The sequence below is a fragment of the Rhinatrema bivittatum genome, chromosome 2, assembly GCF_901001135.1.
Source record: "Rhinatrema bivittatum chromosome 2, aRhiBiv1.1, whole genome shotgun sequence".
Classification (NCBI taxonomy): domain Eukaryota; kingdom Metazoa; phylum Chordata; class Amphibia; order Gymnophiona; family Rhinatrematidae; genus Rhinatrema; species Rhinatrema bivittatum.
The window spans coordinates 427266543-427284773 of NC_042616.1; the positions used below are offsets into that span (position 1 = coordinate 427266543).

An 18231-nucleotide genomic window follows, 5' to 3' on the forward strand; every position below is an offset into this window, starting at 1 on the left:
TTCTCTGTTACATTCTCTGAACTTACTATAATTTTAGTCACAAATTTTTTTGTCTAGTCAGTTACTGTACTGAGTTTGAAGCTCTGGATGTATTACCTTTGCCGATATCATCACTGAATTGCTGACATCAGACAGTGGCTGCCCTGTTTTGAAGTCCGTGCATCACCCAGGTAGCATCTGCACATCTACTCGGAAACAGCAGCTAGTGCAGTGTTTCCCCAACTAGTGTGCTTTCAGACCAGATCAGGTGTGCCATGGAAAAGTCACCTCAGCTTGATGCTCAGGTTCAGGCCAATACATAGACTCTACTCTCAGCATGTCATAGCAGCAACAGACACCAGCGATGACTCTTAAACATGTATTAGCTCCTTTCTCAGAACATGTGTAATCATACCTGTTCCCTGTATGTACCCGGATCAGTCCAGACTCCTGGGTTTTGCCTCCCCTCCAGCACATGGAGACCGAGAAGTTTTGACTGACATGCCCTATAGCCTGACGTGTCACCTGCAGTCTGTCAGTATTTCTCTTGCTCCAGCAGATGGTGGAGATGCAAAATCCTGCAGTCTGAGCTAGAATATAACATTAAAGAAAAATGAAGAGAAACAAAGGAAAATAGAAGACAGCTGAAACAGCATAAGAAGAGTTTTTTTTCTTAGCCTCCCAGGGGGTTGGCAGGTCCTGGTGAGGCCATCCTCCCTGGTATTCGAGGCAGGCGAGCAGTGTGTCGGTGACCCTGTCAGCTCAGCCACCAGGGCGATACCGGGAGTCCTAGCTCACTCACCCTGGGGTAGCTTTGGGGCCTGAATTGTTTTTTGTTGAACAAAGTTAAAAAAAAAAAAAAAAGTGAAGATAAAAATGGAACAGAGCAGACCTCGCCCGCGGTCAGTTTTGGAGCTCCTCGTGGGCTGCTGAGGCAGGAAGGGAGGGACTCCCCGGGCGGGTAGCGTGGCCGAGGAGGCCCCCCTGCGGCACCTATTTTCACTTTGGACGGCGGGCAGTGCAGGCCGACCAGGCTCCCCCGCGGCGATTCTTTTTGCGCTTGCCCCCCCCCCCCCGAGGCTTCATGTTTTTATTTTTGCCGGCAGTACCGATGCCGCGGCCGTTGCGCTGTTTGGCCTGCGGCGAACCGGGGTCCCGGATTTCTCGCGAGGGCATCTGCGCGCGATGCCTTCCCAGGGGGGAAGGCACCTCGCAGTCCCTCAGCGGTTTTTTTTTTTTTTTTGTCAACTTTGCCCAGGTGGCGCGGGCCGGCCACTCCGCCATTTTTGGCGGGAACGGCGGCCATTTTACATACACAGCGCGCTGAGGAGACTCAGGCAGCGCAGGAGGACAATGATTTTAGCGAGGTTTCCCCGCCGATTTTGTCCCCAGAGCAAGGCTCTCAGGCCCCAGGACCAGCAGATTTTTCTTCCTCCGGGGCCCCCCCCGAGCAGGCCGGGGTTTTCCCCGGAATTTATTTTGCTCATGCACACGGCTTACTTGCAGGGTTTGGAAGCTCCCGCGGGACCTCCCCTCGCCAAGATTCCACGGATTACAGCTACACCACAGGCCCCCCCTGACCCGGTGGGATCAGGTTCGGGTGCGGGGGCCTCCCAGGTGCCCACCCGGGTCAGTTTGACCCGCGTAGCGGTGGGGGCGGCCTCAGCCCCGGAGGGGCATGGCCCGGAGACCCCGGACTTGGGGCAAGCGGATGGCCCGCCGGAGGGGGATGACCCGCGGGCGCTCCGGATTGCACGCCCAGGAGAGGTGGCTGGGCGCGTGTTGGGAGAGCGGATGCTCAACACTGACGCCTGTTTTCCCTCGGACCATAGAGAATTGGCCTGTATGTGAGATGTTTTGAACTGTCTGGCTGTAGTAGTTCTGTTGAAGCCTTCTGTCTCATAAAACACTTCTGCTTAATGTTTTCTGATACAATGCCAGCTTCAGATAGGCTTCTGTGACAGATTTCAGTTCTTCTTTGTTCAGTGTTGGAACAAAACTGTTCATATCCTAACTATTTGGTTATAGACTCCCAATCTACTAACATTTTACTAAGACAGTGTTAAAATATTGTATTTATTAAACTCGTACTACCTTACTTCAAACGATCACAAGTCTGTTTAAATATTTAAATAAAAAAAATTATTTGTAGCAAGAGTGGCTAACTCTGGTGCTCATGATTCACAAACCGACCTGGTTTTCAGGATATCCAAAATAAATATGCATGAGAGAGGTTTCCATATAATGGAGGCAGTGCATTCAACTCTATCTATGCATATTTATTGTGGTTATCCTGCAAACCAAGTCTTTGTGGTACTCCAGGACTGGAGTTGACCACCCCTGATTTACAGCATCAAATGCATTGCTAATCTTTACTATTTTTCCTCCCTCATACCCTTCCTTCTGTAATATCTCCCACCCTCCTACTTCTCCTTTCCTATTCCCACATAATGTAACAAAATATAGTGTTCATCATCATGGATGGACAGAAGCTAGTTGTAATGGACTGAAGAGGCTTGCATACTTGACCAGTACTAGAGTTCTGAGAGGTAGACTAGTGGACAGAGCTTTGTCCTAGCCCTGCTCTCATACACTGTTTTTCCTCTTGCAGAGTTATTTCCTGAATAGAGCACAGAGCTTGTATCCTGGCTTGGAGAGCAGCGCTCTCCCTGATTCTCTCCGCTGGCTCACCCATCCGCTTGGACGTCGTTTCTTTCTGGACTGCAATTGGTCGATAAAGGGAGCAGCGAAAGAGAGCCTATATAGTGCCCCCAGGAACCCAGGTGAGAGCTACCCCGACCTCATATGCTGCAGTCCTCCTGTGCTTCATAGCATCCATGTGGCTAGTGATCTAGGCCAGGAACATGTTCGTTGTGCATAGAATATACATGGTATTCATCAAAGTGGATAACCATCCTCTGAAATGGCTTTTTTCTTGTTTTTACCTTTCTGCCCTCTCTCTTTCCTTCTTATTTTTGCTGTTGGTGACTGATACGGTTTCATGTCTGTTAACTCCTGATTCCTCATTCTTTACTCTTCTGACAGATAGGAGGTTGAAAATGTATCCCCACTACCTGGCTATAGTTTGGCTGGGGTAACATGTCTTGACAGAAGGCATGGGGGCAACCTGCACGGAGTGGCAGTTACTACATTAACAGAATAAATAAAGCTTGCTGGTAACACTGAATGGACTGCTTGGGTCTTTTCTGCTATCATTTACTACATTACCCCCCAGGAAAAACTTAGGTGAATAAAGAGGCAATGAGGGAAGTAATTCCAGGGGCGTGGCTAAAGTTTTTAGCTGGGGAGCGCTGATATTCAGTGTCCCCAGCTAATTACCTGGTTAAGGTTGGTCAGAAAAATACATGTCCTGAAGTTTTATATGATAACTTTATTGGGGTAACATTTTAGCCAGGTATATTCAGCAGAAGACTGGATAGATACCACTGAATAAATGTCCAGGTAACTTTCCGATTCACCCACCCATTGAATATCAACCGCTTTGTTTTTTGTCTGTTATAAATGTGTTTAGCATCACCTCCCCAAAGCTCTCCTCTGAGACATATATTTATGAGAAGTTAATTGATATGATAGGATATGTTACAGTTTACAATATGTTAAGTTAAAATTCATTTCATATTTTTATGCCTTCCTTGTTCTATGTAACGCTCCTAAGCGAATTTTGTTGTTATATAAACCGGTGTGATTTGTATTCGTACAGGAACTTCGGTATAGAAAAATTAAAAATAAATAAATAAACTTAAGACTACTATATTTTATCAGTCTTTTTGAATGGAACATAAATAAAAGTATTGTTACAAAGGTTATTCTTTTGTAAAGTGTACAGCACATATATTGTATGCCTTGGGGACTGGCCAACAGGGGCTAGTTTTAATTCTCTGAGGACAAGCAGGATGGTAGTCCTCACACATGGGTGACATCATCAGATGGAGCCCCAATGCAGAAAACCTATGTCAAAGTTTCTAGAACTTTGACTAGGCACACTGAGCATGCCCTATACCACGCATCCACGCAGGGTCCCTTTCTAGTCTCTCCGTGGAGCTGTAAGCCTCACGGTGTGAGTGAGCTCATTTTGGCTTTGTGGAAACCTTTTGGTTTTTCTTGAGGTTTTTTTCTCACTGTTCCGTCACTGGGTCCCTCTCAGTGCCCTCCTGAAGCGCCTCCTATTTAAGAGTTTTTGGCGATTCAGGTAAGTTTCCTTTTGTGGTTGATTCCCGCGTTTTTGACCCTTTGTTTCGCCCGTCATGGCCACGTCCTGTTTTTGGCGAAGCCCCCAGGGCCTGAGGGCCATGTCCATCACAGATCCACATGAGATATGTGTCCTCTGCCTGGGGGCATCATATGACATCCGGGGTTGCCACTTAAGTGCCCAGATAACCCTGAAGGGATGTCGACTTCGACTCAACAAGAAGGAGCAGCTCTTCTAGTCAGACGGCCAAGCCATCGACATCTACATTGGTGGCATCAAAGGACCAAGGAGTCGCACTGATGAACACAGAGCCATCAGCATCGGTGGGACTGTCTGTTCTATCAATGCTGATGGCGAACAGGGGAGCTGGAGACCGACCATCTTCTGTCTCCTCCAGGCCAAGGACTTTGGGTTCCTCATCATCTGCCTCGGCACCGGGGAAAGATCGGGGAAACTGAAGAACATTGGTGCCATCTCAGTCTGCATAGTGCTGGGTATGGGGATGCATTGGCTTTTGCCGCGATGCCCCCTGAAACAACCCTGTGGCAAGGAGTGCCAATGGTGCCAGGGTCCGCAATGGTCTCCACCGGTCCTGATGCCAGTCACCAATCCACCTTCAGGGTCCAAAGAGGATCTGGCCACCCCTCCTTCCTCCCAGTCAGTGTTGGCATCGGCAGTGTTCAAGGAGCTGGAGCATAGAGTCCAGCTAGCGGTGGGATGGGTGCTGCAGGGCTTCGGTCCTGTGGCACAGTTGGTACCAGACCCAGTGTTGCCTGTCCTCAAACTGCTTCTAGAGAAGCTCAGTATGCTCATCGGTGCATTACCGACCCAGCTGGATGGTGGTCGAATCCGCCCTCGAGGGCCAAGCGCTCTCAGACTCATTCCTTTGTGCCTTAGGGGAGGACCACAGAGTGATGGACGCTCTTGCGAGGAAGATGTTTCAAAGCTCCATTCGTATTGCCTGCATCGCTGCTTACTAGCTCTGCATGTTCCAATACTCTAATATCTGGAAGTAGGTACATGAGGTGGCTGAGCAGCTGCCTCAACAGCAGCAGGACACCCTCATGTTGCTGGTGAATAAAGGCCTGGAGTGCAGAAAACACGAGGTCTGTGTGTCCTACAATGTTTTTGAGACGGGATCAAGTGTGTCTGCAGTGGGAATCGGTGCCCTCAGCATGGCATGGCTGTGCGCCTCGGATCTCCAACCAGATGTAAAGGAACGACTCACTGACGTGCCATGTACTGGAGAGAATCTCTTCGGAGATAGGGCGAGGGACACTGTGGCCCAGCTTTGGGACCTCCATGAAACCCTCTAACAACTCTCCACCAGTACTCCGGACGCGTTCTCCTCTTCTAGGAGGCCGATGAGACCAGGGCCAAGGAAGTCTTTATTTCACCAAAGAAAGTACCAACCTCCGCTCTCTTGCTCCAGTCAACACCATCAGGGCTCCTTCTGCTGCCCTAGGCAGCAGAGAGTCCCCAGGCTCCAGCCATCTCCTCTGTCAACTCCGGGGACGGGGTTTTGTTTGGGTAGTAGGGAGTGTACGCCAGTTGCCCATATCCAGTTCGATGGGCCCTCGGGTTGGGGAAGACTGTGGTTCTTTGCGAACCAGTGGCCCAGTATTACCTCGGACGAGTGGGTTCTGTCCATCAGGAGTACCAATTGAACCTATTGGGTGTCCCGCCAAATTGCTCCCCGTGCCCGTTTTGGGGGCCGGTAGCATATCAGAAGGTAATACTAGCAGAGTTGACCTCCCTCTTAACGGTCAGAGTGGTCAGGCCCATACTACCAACTGCAACTGGACAACTATCTTCGAGTTCAAAAATTCACTTTATTTCATATATATATTTAGCATTGTTAATATTTATTTTATTTTATTTATTTCTATGTTAAACAGTTATACTGCTTATATTAAATAATATAATTCTTTATTTATTACCAGTTAAACTATTATTTTTATTTATCACTATGTTAAATTGTCATCCATTTATACTGTTCCATATGTTCTACGGTTCCATGTAAAGCTCCACTCTCTGTTGAGCAGTTCTTTGTTTTATGTAAACCGGAGTGATTTGTAGTCCCTACAAGAACTTCGGTATATAAAAATTAAAAATAAATAAATAAAATAAAATACTACCAGGGCAAAGAGGATGGGGATTCTATTTCAGGTACTTCCTGATTCCAAAGAGAACAGGAGGACTCCGTCCCATCCTAGATCTAAGGGCCTTGAACAAGTTCCTAAGAAAAGTTTAAGATGGTTTCCCTGGGCACCTTGAACCCCCCCTCCTTTTGCAAAAAGGGGAGTGACTATGTTCCCTCATCCTAAAGGATGCATACACTTATATCGAGATCTTCCCCGGTCACAGGAAATATCTCCAATTTGTCATTGGGAAACAGCACTTCCAGTACTGGGTGTTGCCGTTCAGGCTCCCGTCATCCTCACGGGTCTTTGCAAAATGCCTAGCCGTGGTGGCAGCGCAGCTCCTCGGGCTGGGTGTGCATGTTTTCCCATATTTGGACAATTGGCTGGTGAAGAGCACGTCTCAGGCAGGGGCCATCAGGTCCATGCGCTTGACCATCCGGGTGTTGGAGTTACTAGGGTTCGTTCTCAACTACCCAAAGTCCCATCTCAGCCCGTTACTTCAATTGGACTTCATAGGAGTCCTGCTAGACACAGCTCAGGCCAAGGCCTTCCTGCCTCGCCAGAGGGCCATCACCTTGACAACCATTGCGGCAGAGATCCAATAGAGCCAGCAGATATCAGCCTGGCACTCCCCCTCTTAAGAACTCCTGTACATAAGTAATCACCTTTCCTCCCTTCTCCTGCACCCCAATTATACCCTCCCCTGTTTTTTGTATTTTCCATTAAGTTCATTGTAAACCGATATGATGTTGCTACGAATATCGGTATAAAAAAGCTGTTAAATAAATAAAATAAATAAATGTTGAGGTGGTTGGCCATATGGTCGCAACCGTCCATGTCATTCCTTTGGCACATTTACATATGTGCAGAGCCCAGTGCATCCTGAAGTTGCAGTGGCGCCAAGCCACTCAGAGCCTCCAGAATTGCATCCGAATCACCCCGTCTCTCCGGGACTCATTGTCCTGGTGGCAGGTACTTTCAGATCTGGAACAAGGAATCTCGTTTTGAAGTCCCTCTACCCAAATTGTCCTAACCATGGATGCTTCCACCCTGTGGTGGGGAGCTCCATGTAAATGAGCTCAGCATTCAGAGTCTCTGGTACGCTTAGGAATTCTCTTCAGATCAACTTCCTGGAGCTTTGGGCGCTCAGGTATGCACTATGGCCTTTCAGAGATCGGCTATCCAACAAAGTTGTCCTGATCCACATTGACAACCAAGTAGCTGTATGGTATGTCAGCAAGCAGGGAGGCACTAGATCATACCTCCTCTGTCATGAAGTGGTCCAGATTTGGTCAAGAACCCTGTCCCAAGGGACGGTGCTCAGGGCCATGTACCTGGCCGGGTCGGAGAATGTGGTAGCGAACAGGCTGAATCGAGCCTTCAGACCCCATGAGTGGTCCTTGGATCATGGGGTAGCAAATCTAATATTCCACCTCTAGGGGAACCTGGCGCATCCCCCTGCAACAGGAAGGTGCCTTGATTCTGTTCCCTGTACAGGTCAGATAGCAAACCAACCTCTGATGCCCTCGTCTGGCATTGGGGCAAGATACTTCTGTACGCGTATCCTCTGATTCCCTTAGTGGCGAAGACTCTCTTGAAGCTTCGTGAGAACCGGAGGCCTATGATCCTCATAGCCTCTCATTGGCAGAGACAGGTCTGGTTTCCACTCCTATGAGAGTTATCCATCTGGAGACCGATCAGTCTGGGGACTTCCCCAGACCTCATCACGCAAGATCAGGGCAGGCTGCGGCATCCCAACCTCCTGGCCCTGTCGCTCACAGCCTGGATGTTGAGAGGTTATTCCTGCAGCCACTTGATCTTTCAGAGGATGTATCTCTGGTGCTGATGTCTTCTAGAAAGCCTTCCACTAGAAAGTCTTATGGACTGAAGTGGAGGTGTTTTCCATGTGGTGTGAGCAGAAGGCCCTAGATCTGTTCTCCTGTCCTACACAAAAACTACTTGACTACCTCCTACACCTATTAGAGGCTGACTTAAAGACCAACTCTGTTAGAGCACATCTCAGTGTGATTGGTGCTTACAGGTGCAGATGGTACGCCCATGTCTCTACAGCCTATAGTTGTATGCTTCATGCAGGGCCTGCTTCAATTGAAGCCTCCCTTAAGGCCTCCTGCTGTGCCTTGGGACTTCAACGTGGTGTTAGCTCAGCTGATGAAAGCTCCTTTTGAGCCACTGCACACCTGTGACCTGAAATAGCTGACCTGGAAGGTCATATTTTTGATGGTGATCACTTCAGCGCGCAGGGTCAGCGAGCTCCAGGCCTTAGTAACTTATTCTCCTTATACTAAGTTTTATCATAAGGTGGTTTTGCGTATGCACTCTAAGTTCCTGCCTAATGTGGTGAAGGATTTCCATCTTAACCACTCAATTGTCCTGCCATTATTCTTTCCCAGGCCCCTTTTGCACCAGGGTGAACGAGCAAGCCTTAGCCTTCTATCTAGAGTGGATAGAAACCTATAGACAGTCCACCCAACTTTTTTCTTTTGAAAGAGTAGGTTGGGCATTGCCATTGCCAAACAGACACTATCCAGTTGGCTGGCAGATTGCATCTCCTTCTGTTATACCCAGGCGGGACTGCATTTTGGGGGTCAAAGCTCATTCTGTCAGAACCATGGCAGCATTAGTGGCCCATTTGCGAGCAGTTCCCATGGTGGAGATCTGCAGGGCTATGATGTGGAGTTCTCGTCTCACATTCACAATTTGTCTGGATAGGGATGGCCAGTGTGACAGTAGGTTCGGCCAGTCTGAACTTCAAAACCTGTTTGAGCTGTAGAACCCAACTCTCCTGCCTCGGGCCCATTGTTTGGGTTAAGGCTGTCTCCTCCTCTGTTACCAACAGCACTGGTGGTGTTGTGCCTGTTGGCAACTAGTTGGGTGTCTGTTAGTCCCCTTTTGTGTTGGGGAGCAGCCTGTAGCTAGGGATTCACCCTTGTGTGGGGACTACCATCCTGCTTGTCCTCTGAGAACTCAGAGTTGCTTACCTGTAATGGGTGTTTTCAGAGGACAGCAAGATGTAGTTCCTCGCGAAACCAGCCCGCCATCCTGCAGAGTTGGGTTTCTCCTGTTTATTTTTATCATAATTTTATATTCAAGCCTGGAGAGGGGACCCCGCATGGACGCGTGGTATGGGGTATGCTGGGCATGCTCAGTGTGCCTAGTCAAAATTCTAGAAACTTTGACATAAGATTTCCGCATCGGGGCTCCAACTGATGTCACCCATGTGTGAGGACTAACATCCTGCTGTCCTTGGAGAACACCTGTTACTGGTAAGCAACTCTGCTTTCTGGACACGTGTGTGTGTGTGGTGGGGGGGGGGGGGTGTAGGATGTTTTCTCTGTATTTGAGGTGAAGCAGTTTTATAGTTTAGAGTGTGTGTTCTCAGATATCTGCATCTAGGCAGGCTGACTCTGCTCCTCCTGTCTCCTACAGCGGATCCTATTGTACAGGTTCATCGAGCTTTCTGCGAGACCCTACTGGAGAGAGCCATGTACTCCGTGGTAAAGCCGGAGGCCAGTAAAACAGCAACGGAGGATGACACTTGGTATGTGTCTTTTTTTTTTTTTTTTTTTTTTTCTTGCTCTCATTTTTGGTTCTTCTTGGAACCACCCTCAGGTTTATTTCCTGCTGCTAATCCATCCAGTCCACTTTGTTTCAGCAGCCATCATTTCTCTTAAAACAAAACACATGGTCATTGATCAGCATTCTGTATGTTGGAGAATCATCTAGTAATTTCCAATAAAACTTTTGGCCGTATGCAATAAGGAGCCCTTGTGAGCCCGAACCAATTACCGTCAGTTTTGATTTTGTCTGTAGTTTGAGGAGCATCATCTTGCTGGACTTTGGTTGGTTGGTTTGTTTGTTTTTTTTCTGTTTGGTTTTTTTTTTTCTGTAGCTATTTTATCTTGTGCTGAAGGTTCAAGAATGGCAAGAGCACAAAGTCTCATGAGGTTATAGCACACTATATTGTGGGACTGAGACCACCACTCCTACTCTTCCTGGTTCCTTGCTGGTCTCAGCATGGTTGAAATGTATTTTCCTTCACATGAGTTATGCCCACCAACCAGTAGATGGAGACAGAGATTTAACAGGTTTGCCCTTAAAGTCTCCTGTGCTGACCTCAGCCTGCCAGTGTTCCTTGTCTCCAGCAGATGGCAGGCGAGCATCCCGTGTTCCCTGTACGTACCCGGATCAGCCCAGACTCCTGGGTTTTACCTCCCCTCCAGCAGGCAGAGACAAAGAAGTTTTTGTGGACTCTGTCGTATACCCCTGAGGTGCCACCTAGAGTGTCAGTATTTCTCTGACTCCAGCAGGTGGAAGAGGTGCTCTCCTTTAGTCTGGTAGCTTGTGTCAGGATTTAGGATATTGGTTTGGTGACAAGAAGGGTAGTTTTAGTCTTCAGGCTAGGAATCCCCTTTTTTCAGCCTCCCAGGGGGTTGGTCAGGTCCTGGTGGGGCCATCCCCACCAGGACCTGACAACCCCCTGGTAATAGAGGCTTCGGAGCAGAGGGTTGAGGACCCTGTAACTTCCCACTGAGGGTGATACCGGGAGGCTCGGGTCGCTCACCCTCAGTATGACCTTTCATAGGTTTAAAAAAAAAAAAAGGGGGGGGGGGTACCGTTTCTTTAATTTCTTATGCTCTGCTGGCCTAGCCTTCTCTCCGCGGGTGTTTAGCGGCCGATCGGCTTCAGACCGCAGACAGCTCCCGATCAATTAGTTGCTTTGTTTTCGCCGCTCTTTTCTCCTGATGGTCTAAATTTAGTCCGCTGCTCATGCCACGTGGTGCGGCCTGTGCCTAGCAACGGCACCCAGGGTTTTCACCAAGGTGATGGTAGTAGTGGCAGCGGCTCTGCGACGGGAGGGCATACTGGTGCATCCCTACCTGGACGATTGGCTACCTCTGGACCTATGCAAAGCTGCAGTCCAGAGGATACTACAGAGGCTGACCTCCTTGGGCTGGGTGGTCAATCCCTACAAGAGTCATCTGGTTCCTTCCCAGTCGTCGGAGTTTCTGGGTGCCAGGTTCGATACGGTCTTGGGCAAGGTTTTTCTTACAGAAGAGACTATCCAAGTTGGTTACCCAGGTGGAGTTTTTCAGGTCCATGCTTTGACCCAGGGCCTGGGATTACTTACAGGTTCTGGGGTCGATGGCTTCCACACTCGAGCTGGTCCCGTGGGCGTTTGCGCATATGCGTCCTCTTCAATCAGCATTGCTCTCCTGCTGGAGTCCACTTTCCCAGCAGTTTCAACTTCGCTTACTGCTGACGGACTCGGCACATTCCAGTCTCCACTGGTGGCTTTGTCCGGAACACTTGCATCGGGCAGTGGACTTGGAGATTTCCACATGGATAGTGGTTACTACCAACGCCAGCCTCTCCAGATGTGGAGCAGTGTGTCTGGGATCGCCGGTGCAAGGTCAGTGGACGAGGACAGAATCCTCCTGGTCGATCAATCGTCTGGAGACCAGGGCGGTTTGGTTGGCACTACAGGCCCTTCTACCCTTAGTAGAGGGTCGGTCGGTGAGGATACTGTCCGACAATGCCACAACGATGGCTTACATCAATCGTCAGGGAGGAACCAGAAGCCGTCCAGTGGCAGCGAAGCACTGCTGTTGATTACCTGGGTGAAGCAACACCTTTACAAGATTGCGGCCTCCCACATCGCCGGGGTGGACAATGTGCAGGCCAATTTTCTCAGTCAGCAACAGTTGGCTCCAGGGGAGTGGGAACTCTCTAACGAGGCCTTTTGTCTTCTATGCAAGCATTGGACCATGCCCTCCATGGATCTCATGGTGACGTACCGCAATGCCAAGGCTCCTCGATTCTTCAGTCTGCGACGAGAGCCAGGAGCGGAAGGAGTAGATACTCTGGTCCTGCCCTGGCTAAGGGACGTTCTGTTGTTCGTCTTTCCGCTGTGGCCGTTGGTCGGAAAAGTGCTGCGCTAAATCAAAGTTCATCCAGGCAAGGTGATTCTAGTGGCTCTGGAGTGGCCGCAGCATCCGTGGTTTGCAGATCTCCTGAATCTAGCAGTCGATGGTCCGCTGAGGTTTTGTCCGTCTCCGACTCTTCTGCATCAGGGTAGATCGCTTCTGTCTAGCGGTATGGCTTTTGAAAAGCAGAGGTTGAAAACGAGGGGTTACTCCCCTGCGGTTATTGCCATGCTCTTGCACTCCCGTAAAACGTCTACCTCCAGAGCCTACGTTAGAGCTTGGGGAATGTTTGAATCCTGGTGTTTGGATCGTAACGTTCGTCTTTCCAGGGCCTCAATTCCAGAGGTTCTGGAATTTCTGCAGGCGGGATTGTCCAAAGGTTTGGCCTTTAATTCCCTGCGAGTTCAGGTGGCGGCATTAGGTTGGTTTCAAGGTAAGGTGCAGGGGGTTACGCTAGCCTATCATCCGGATGTGGCTCGGTTTCTAAGAGGGGTTAAACACTTGCGCCCTCCGGTCCGGAATCCCTGTCCTTCATGGAAACTTAATTTGGTTCTCCGCGCCCTTTGTGATGCCCCTTTTGAACCATTGAAACGGGCGTCTCTGAAGGACCTCTCATTGAAGGTCGTGATTCTAATAGCTATTTCATCGGCGAGGCATATTTCAGAGCTTCAGGCTTTATCTTGTAGAGAGCCTTTCTTACGGATTTATGAAGCAGGTGTTTCATTAAGAACGGTTCCCTCTTTTCTCCCGAAAGTGGTCTCTGCTTTTCATTTGAATCAGTCAGTGGAACTTCCTTCCTTCGCGGGTCTGGATTCCTCTACGCCGGAGGCCAGAGATTTGCGGAAGCTGGATGTAAAGAGGGTATTGTTGCATTACCTGGAGGTTACAAACAATTTTCGTCTTTTGGACCATCTGTTTGTCTTATGGAGAGGACCCAGGAGGGGGTCATAAAGCTTCCGAGGCCACTATCGCACGTTGGCTGAAGGAGGCTATTGTTTCGGTATACCTTGTACAGGGTCGTCCGATTCCGGTCGGGCTTAAGGCTCATTCAGTGCGCTCGCAATCAACTTCGTGGGCTGAATGCCAATAGGTGGCGCCTCTTTGTGGAGCGGCTACTTGGAAATCTACGCATACTTTCGCGAGACATTATCGACTTGATGCCTGTCAGAATTTCTCTGTCTCCAGCAGATGGTGGAGGTGCAAAATCCTACAGTCTCTAGATAGTTAACTTTAAAAAATAAATAAATAAATAAAGTTTTAGAAGTTAGATTGCTTTTTCAAGGACAGAACAGTTTTCCTGAGCCTCCCAGGGGGTTGGAAGGTCCTGGTGGGACCACCCCCCCTGATATTCGAGGCTGGTGGAACTGAGGTCGGGGACCTTGTTGCCCTCCCTGCTGTTAGCGCTCGGGGTGCTACCGGGGAACCCGGTTCACTCACCCTGTGAGGAACAGGACCTGTTGTGGGTACTTCAGGTTTGAAAAAAAAAAAAAGTCACCTGTTTTCTGTTCCCTTTCTGTCTGGGCCTGATTCTCTGTCTCTCCCCCCCCCCCCCCCCCCCCCCATCGGAGCAACTGCAGCCGTTGCTGGTAGATTCCCTTAGCCTTTGCCGGTCCCCCTGCTGTTTGCTAAATGTCATGCGGCGTGGCCTGCCTTGTGCACTGGGACGCGCTCGCGTGCGCATTTCCCAGGTTGGTCTCTGCTCCGCTTGCCTCTCCGGGGGGGAAGGCACTTCAGGAGCCGCCGGGGGGTGATGCTTTAAAGAAACACCGAGAGCCTTTGAGGCTCAGTCGGGCGTGGTACGCTTCTCCTAGTCTGTTCCCACTCAGCGCGGGGATAGATGCCATTTTGTCAGTTTTTCCTGCTGTGGCGCAATCAGCACAGGGTGATGGGATTTCCCCTCCGCCCTTATCCCTGCAGCAGGCTGCCACTGGGGGTGGGGTGGGCCAACTGATGGAGCAACGATTTCGGCGGAGGAAAGCCCCGAGGGGACTTCAGACTCCTCCTTGTTGAGTAGGAGCTGTTTGGGCCAAATCTCAATTGGGAAACTTTTTGGAGACAATTTGCAGCAGTTAGTTAAACAGCTTGGAAAAATGAAGTCTCAAACGTTGCTGGAAATTAAGCCCTGCGGGGCAGGAAGACCTTCCCCACAAGGGAGAAGTTTCAGAGAGGCCAGATGTTGTTGTCTAGGGAAAGCTCTTTGCAACTACAAGTAAATCCTAGTCCTTTCAGGAGAAATGTAGGTCCTTGTGAGAGGTCAAAACTCAGTTCGGGAGGACTTGAAGGAACACAAGGAAGTTCAGTTGGTCCACTCTGTATGTACACTTAAGAGGCTGTTTGGCTCACTTTTAGGAAGAGTGAGCTAAGATAACAACCGATCAGAGGGTCCTTTCATTTGTAAGAGAGGATTACGCCATAGCTTATGCTCAGAAGGTGATCTAAGCTTTCATGGTCTCTCCATGTGCTTCAAAAGTTACGAAGAACGCGGTAAAGTCCAAATGGGATTGGTTTCTCTTGTTGGGGATAGTGGTTCTGATCCCAGAGACAAGCCTTAGGGAAGGTATTACATTTACTTCATGATAGAAAAAAAACAAAACACCATTCTGAAGGCGAGTACATCCTTTCTGGTGTCCACTTTTGTTTGGTGATCATTGCAGTTTTATCTGGAGAATTCCTGGAGTTCTTGGAGAAATCGTGCCTCTGGTTTGTGATACGAGAGGGGGGTGGAATTTTCAGTTTCAAACACTTCCATTTCAACTGGGGATAGCCACTTGCACAATTTCCAAGATAATGGTGGTATTGGCTGGACTTTGCAGAAAGGTGTCCTGGTTCACCCCTATTTGAATGACTGGCTTATTTAGGCAAAGTCCAGGGACAATGGCCAGTGGTAGATTCAAAGGTTGGTTCTTTCAATCTTTGGGATAGATCATCCACTTTACAAAGATCAAGCTGTTTCCATCTTAATTTTTGAAATACGTGGGGTTGCATTTCGAGGCGGGTATAGGCAAGGTATTTCTTATGGCATCTGTTGTGCCAGAGAAGCCTCAGGGTATGGGATTATCTTCAGGTCCTGGGTTCCATAGCATCTATGCTAGACCTGTTCCTTGGGCATTTGCTCAGGGCCCTTTTGTCGTGTTGGAGTCCTGAGTCAGAGGATTTTGTGCTCGGGTTGCCTTGGTGTGGGGAAGCCAGATTGAGTCTCTCTTGGAAACTCATGAAGGCCAATTTATCCAAAGAACGGGATTTGGAGATTCCTGATGGGGGGTCACGATAGCTATGAATGCCAGCCTGAAAGGATGAGGAGCCATTGTCGGGGGCAGATGGCACAAGGCTTATGGTCGATGTTGGAAGCTTCATGGGCCATCAAGTGATTGAAAACAAGGGCAGTCAGGCTAGCCTTAATGTTCTTTCTTCTGCTAGTTCAAAGCAAGGTGGTGAGAGTATTGTCAGACATGGCATTGGTGGCATACATAAATAGACAGGGAGACACCAAGAGCCCAGCGGTTTCCTTGGGGATTTTGTTCTGTTGGATGGAGCAGCATTTGAGGGCCTTGTCGGTGTCATACATGGCTGGGGTGGAGAATATAGAAGTGAATTTTCTCAGCAGGCCCAAGCTAGATTCCAGAGAGGCGATGTCACTTATTGAAGCCATGTATGGGAGTTCCCCGGTTGGATTTAATGGTGGCATGGCGGAATGTAGTGGCCCTGTGCTTCTTCAGTCAAAGAAAGAAGCGGTTATTTTTATTTATCAATTCAGTTCTTATAATTCGCTAAATCAGACAAAATCTGACCAGAGCAGCATACAAATTTTAAAAAATACAACACAATCAAATGCACATCATGAAACAAAATTTCATTAAAAACTTAAACAATCTTCCTTAATAAAAGGGTGAAAATCACCCAAAACACTAGGTCTACCCAAACGAGAATAACCATGTCTTAATCTTCTTCCTAAAGTATAGATAATTTGATTCCACTTTTAAATCCAGCAGCATGGAATTCCACAACTCCAGGCCCCAAGTTATAAACATGCTTTTCCTGAATGCTATCTTTATTTCTTCTTTTCTGGAGGGAACAATGAACAAGATATCATTTTGGGAATGCAAATTGTGATTCGGGATATAACACTTGATCTCTTTCTGCAAATACTTTGCCCCCTACACCATGCATTTGTAATGAAAAGCTACTCCAGAATTACTTCTCGACACTTTTCACCAACTGTAGCCTCAGGAGATCCTGCTTTGTCTTTCCTCAGTGGCCTCTGATAGCCAAGGTACTCAGGTGGATCACTTTTGTTTCATGACCTGGCTCTTCAGATAAAAAGGTTGAGAGTTAAAGGTTATTCGAAGGAGGTCATTAAAGTCTTGCTTCAGGCAGGAAAGGCCTATACTTCCTTGGCATATATGCAGATGTGGAAGGTTGTTAACTCTATGTAAGGAGGTGGGGGTTTCTCCACTTCAGGCTTCCATTCTGCAGATCCTTTTCTTTTTGAAAAAAAGTTGCAGAAGGGTCTAGCCCTGAGCTCTCTTAAAGTATAGGTAGCGGCATTGGCCTGTTCCCTGTACGTACCAGGATCAGTCCAAGACAGCTAGATTTTGCCTCCCCTCCAGCAGATGGAGACAGAGAAAGTTTTGACAGGCTCTGCCATATACCATGAGCTACCATCTACAGTCTGTCAGTATCTCCAGCAGATGGAAGAGGGGCAAAACTCTCAGACTGGTGTTAGTGGCTTAGTTGGTCTTTTCTGTCATAAGGTGTAGACAGATAGGATTTATATCAGAAGGGTGTTATTTCTGAGAACATCCCTATCCAAGAGAAAATTTGCCTGGTGCAGGAAAGATCCTTTAGCCTCCCAGGGGGTTGCCAGGTCCTGATGGGACCATCCCCCCTGATGTTGGAGGCCACTGTGGCTAGGGGTTGAGAGCCCTATTAGCCTCTGCTCTGCAGCGACTGGGGTGATTACCGGGGAGCCCGGCTCACTCACCCTAGAGGGATCAGGATCCACCAGAGGCAAATCTTTCTACAGTCTTTCTAAAGTTGACAAAGTTTTATTTATTTAAAAAAAAGAAAAAATTAACAAGTTTTACTAGATTCAGTGGAGCCGAGCGGGGGGACTTGTGTGCTCTCTCTCTCTCCCTTCTCTGCCGGGCAGTCCGGGGGTTTTTGCGGCATTTTCATGGTTTTCTTTCTTCTCTGTTTAGCTGGTTATGCTGTGCCAGTCAGCCTGCCGGGCATGCGGCTTGGCACACCTTTCTCGAGACTGTCTCTGCTCCTCCTGCCTCCCAGGAGGAGAGGCACCCTCCGTGGCCCCCGGGGGGGGGGGGGGGGGGGTGTTACAGCGGGTCACCTAGACGATGCAGGCTTTTGGGGACTTGCAGCCGCCATTTACTCTCCCGTTCCCGCTGAGCGCGAGAACGGGCGCCATTTTGGATCCTCTTGCAGCGGCACCACGAGTTGCGGCAGGGGAGGAGAGTTTCCTGCTTCCCTTATCTCCACAGTGGCCGGCTCCGGGGGACAAAACGCCTCATTTCCCAGATGTTGAAGGGCCCCTGGATCCTACTCCTCGGGGGGATGACCCCGATGATTCCTCTGAAAGCTCCTCCTCTTCGGAGATGGTGGATATGGAGGAGGACCAGAATCTACCTTCCCTGCCCCCGAGGGGGGTTGAGGCGGATGGGGACCCGCAGCAGGGTGCAGTGCGTGGGGCCCAGGTGGTAGATGGAGACGATCCAAAGGTAGTCCAGCTTTTCAGAAAAGAGGAGCTCCCGCCTCTAATTCCTGCTATTTTAGGGGAATTAGGGATAGAGACGCCACAGGAAGAAACCCGGTTGGGGGCTATGCATCCAGTACTTTTGGCCTGAGAGGTCCGCCTACCTCTTTTCCCTTCCATTTTTCGGCAACAGATTTGTTCAGGGAATGGGACACACCGGATCTCGGTCTAAAGGTCACGAAGGCC

General features: G+C 49.1%; 1 protein-coding gene across 1 annotated transcript in view; it reads left to right on the plus strand.

Annotated features, from left to right (window-relative positions):
- Positions 1–18231, plus strand: part of SREBF2 (sterol regulatory element binding transcription factor 2) — a 141851-nt gene that overhangs the window by 77200 nt on the left and 46420 nt on the right. Inside the window, exons 12-13 of the mRNA XM_029590272.1 lie at positions 2591–2762; positions 9781–9892. Of these exons, the coding sequence (XP_029446132.1) occupies positions 2591–2762; positions 9781–9892 (284 nt within the window). The remainder of the gene's footprint in view (positions 1–2590; positions 2763–9780; positions 9893–18231) is intronic.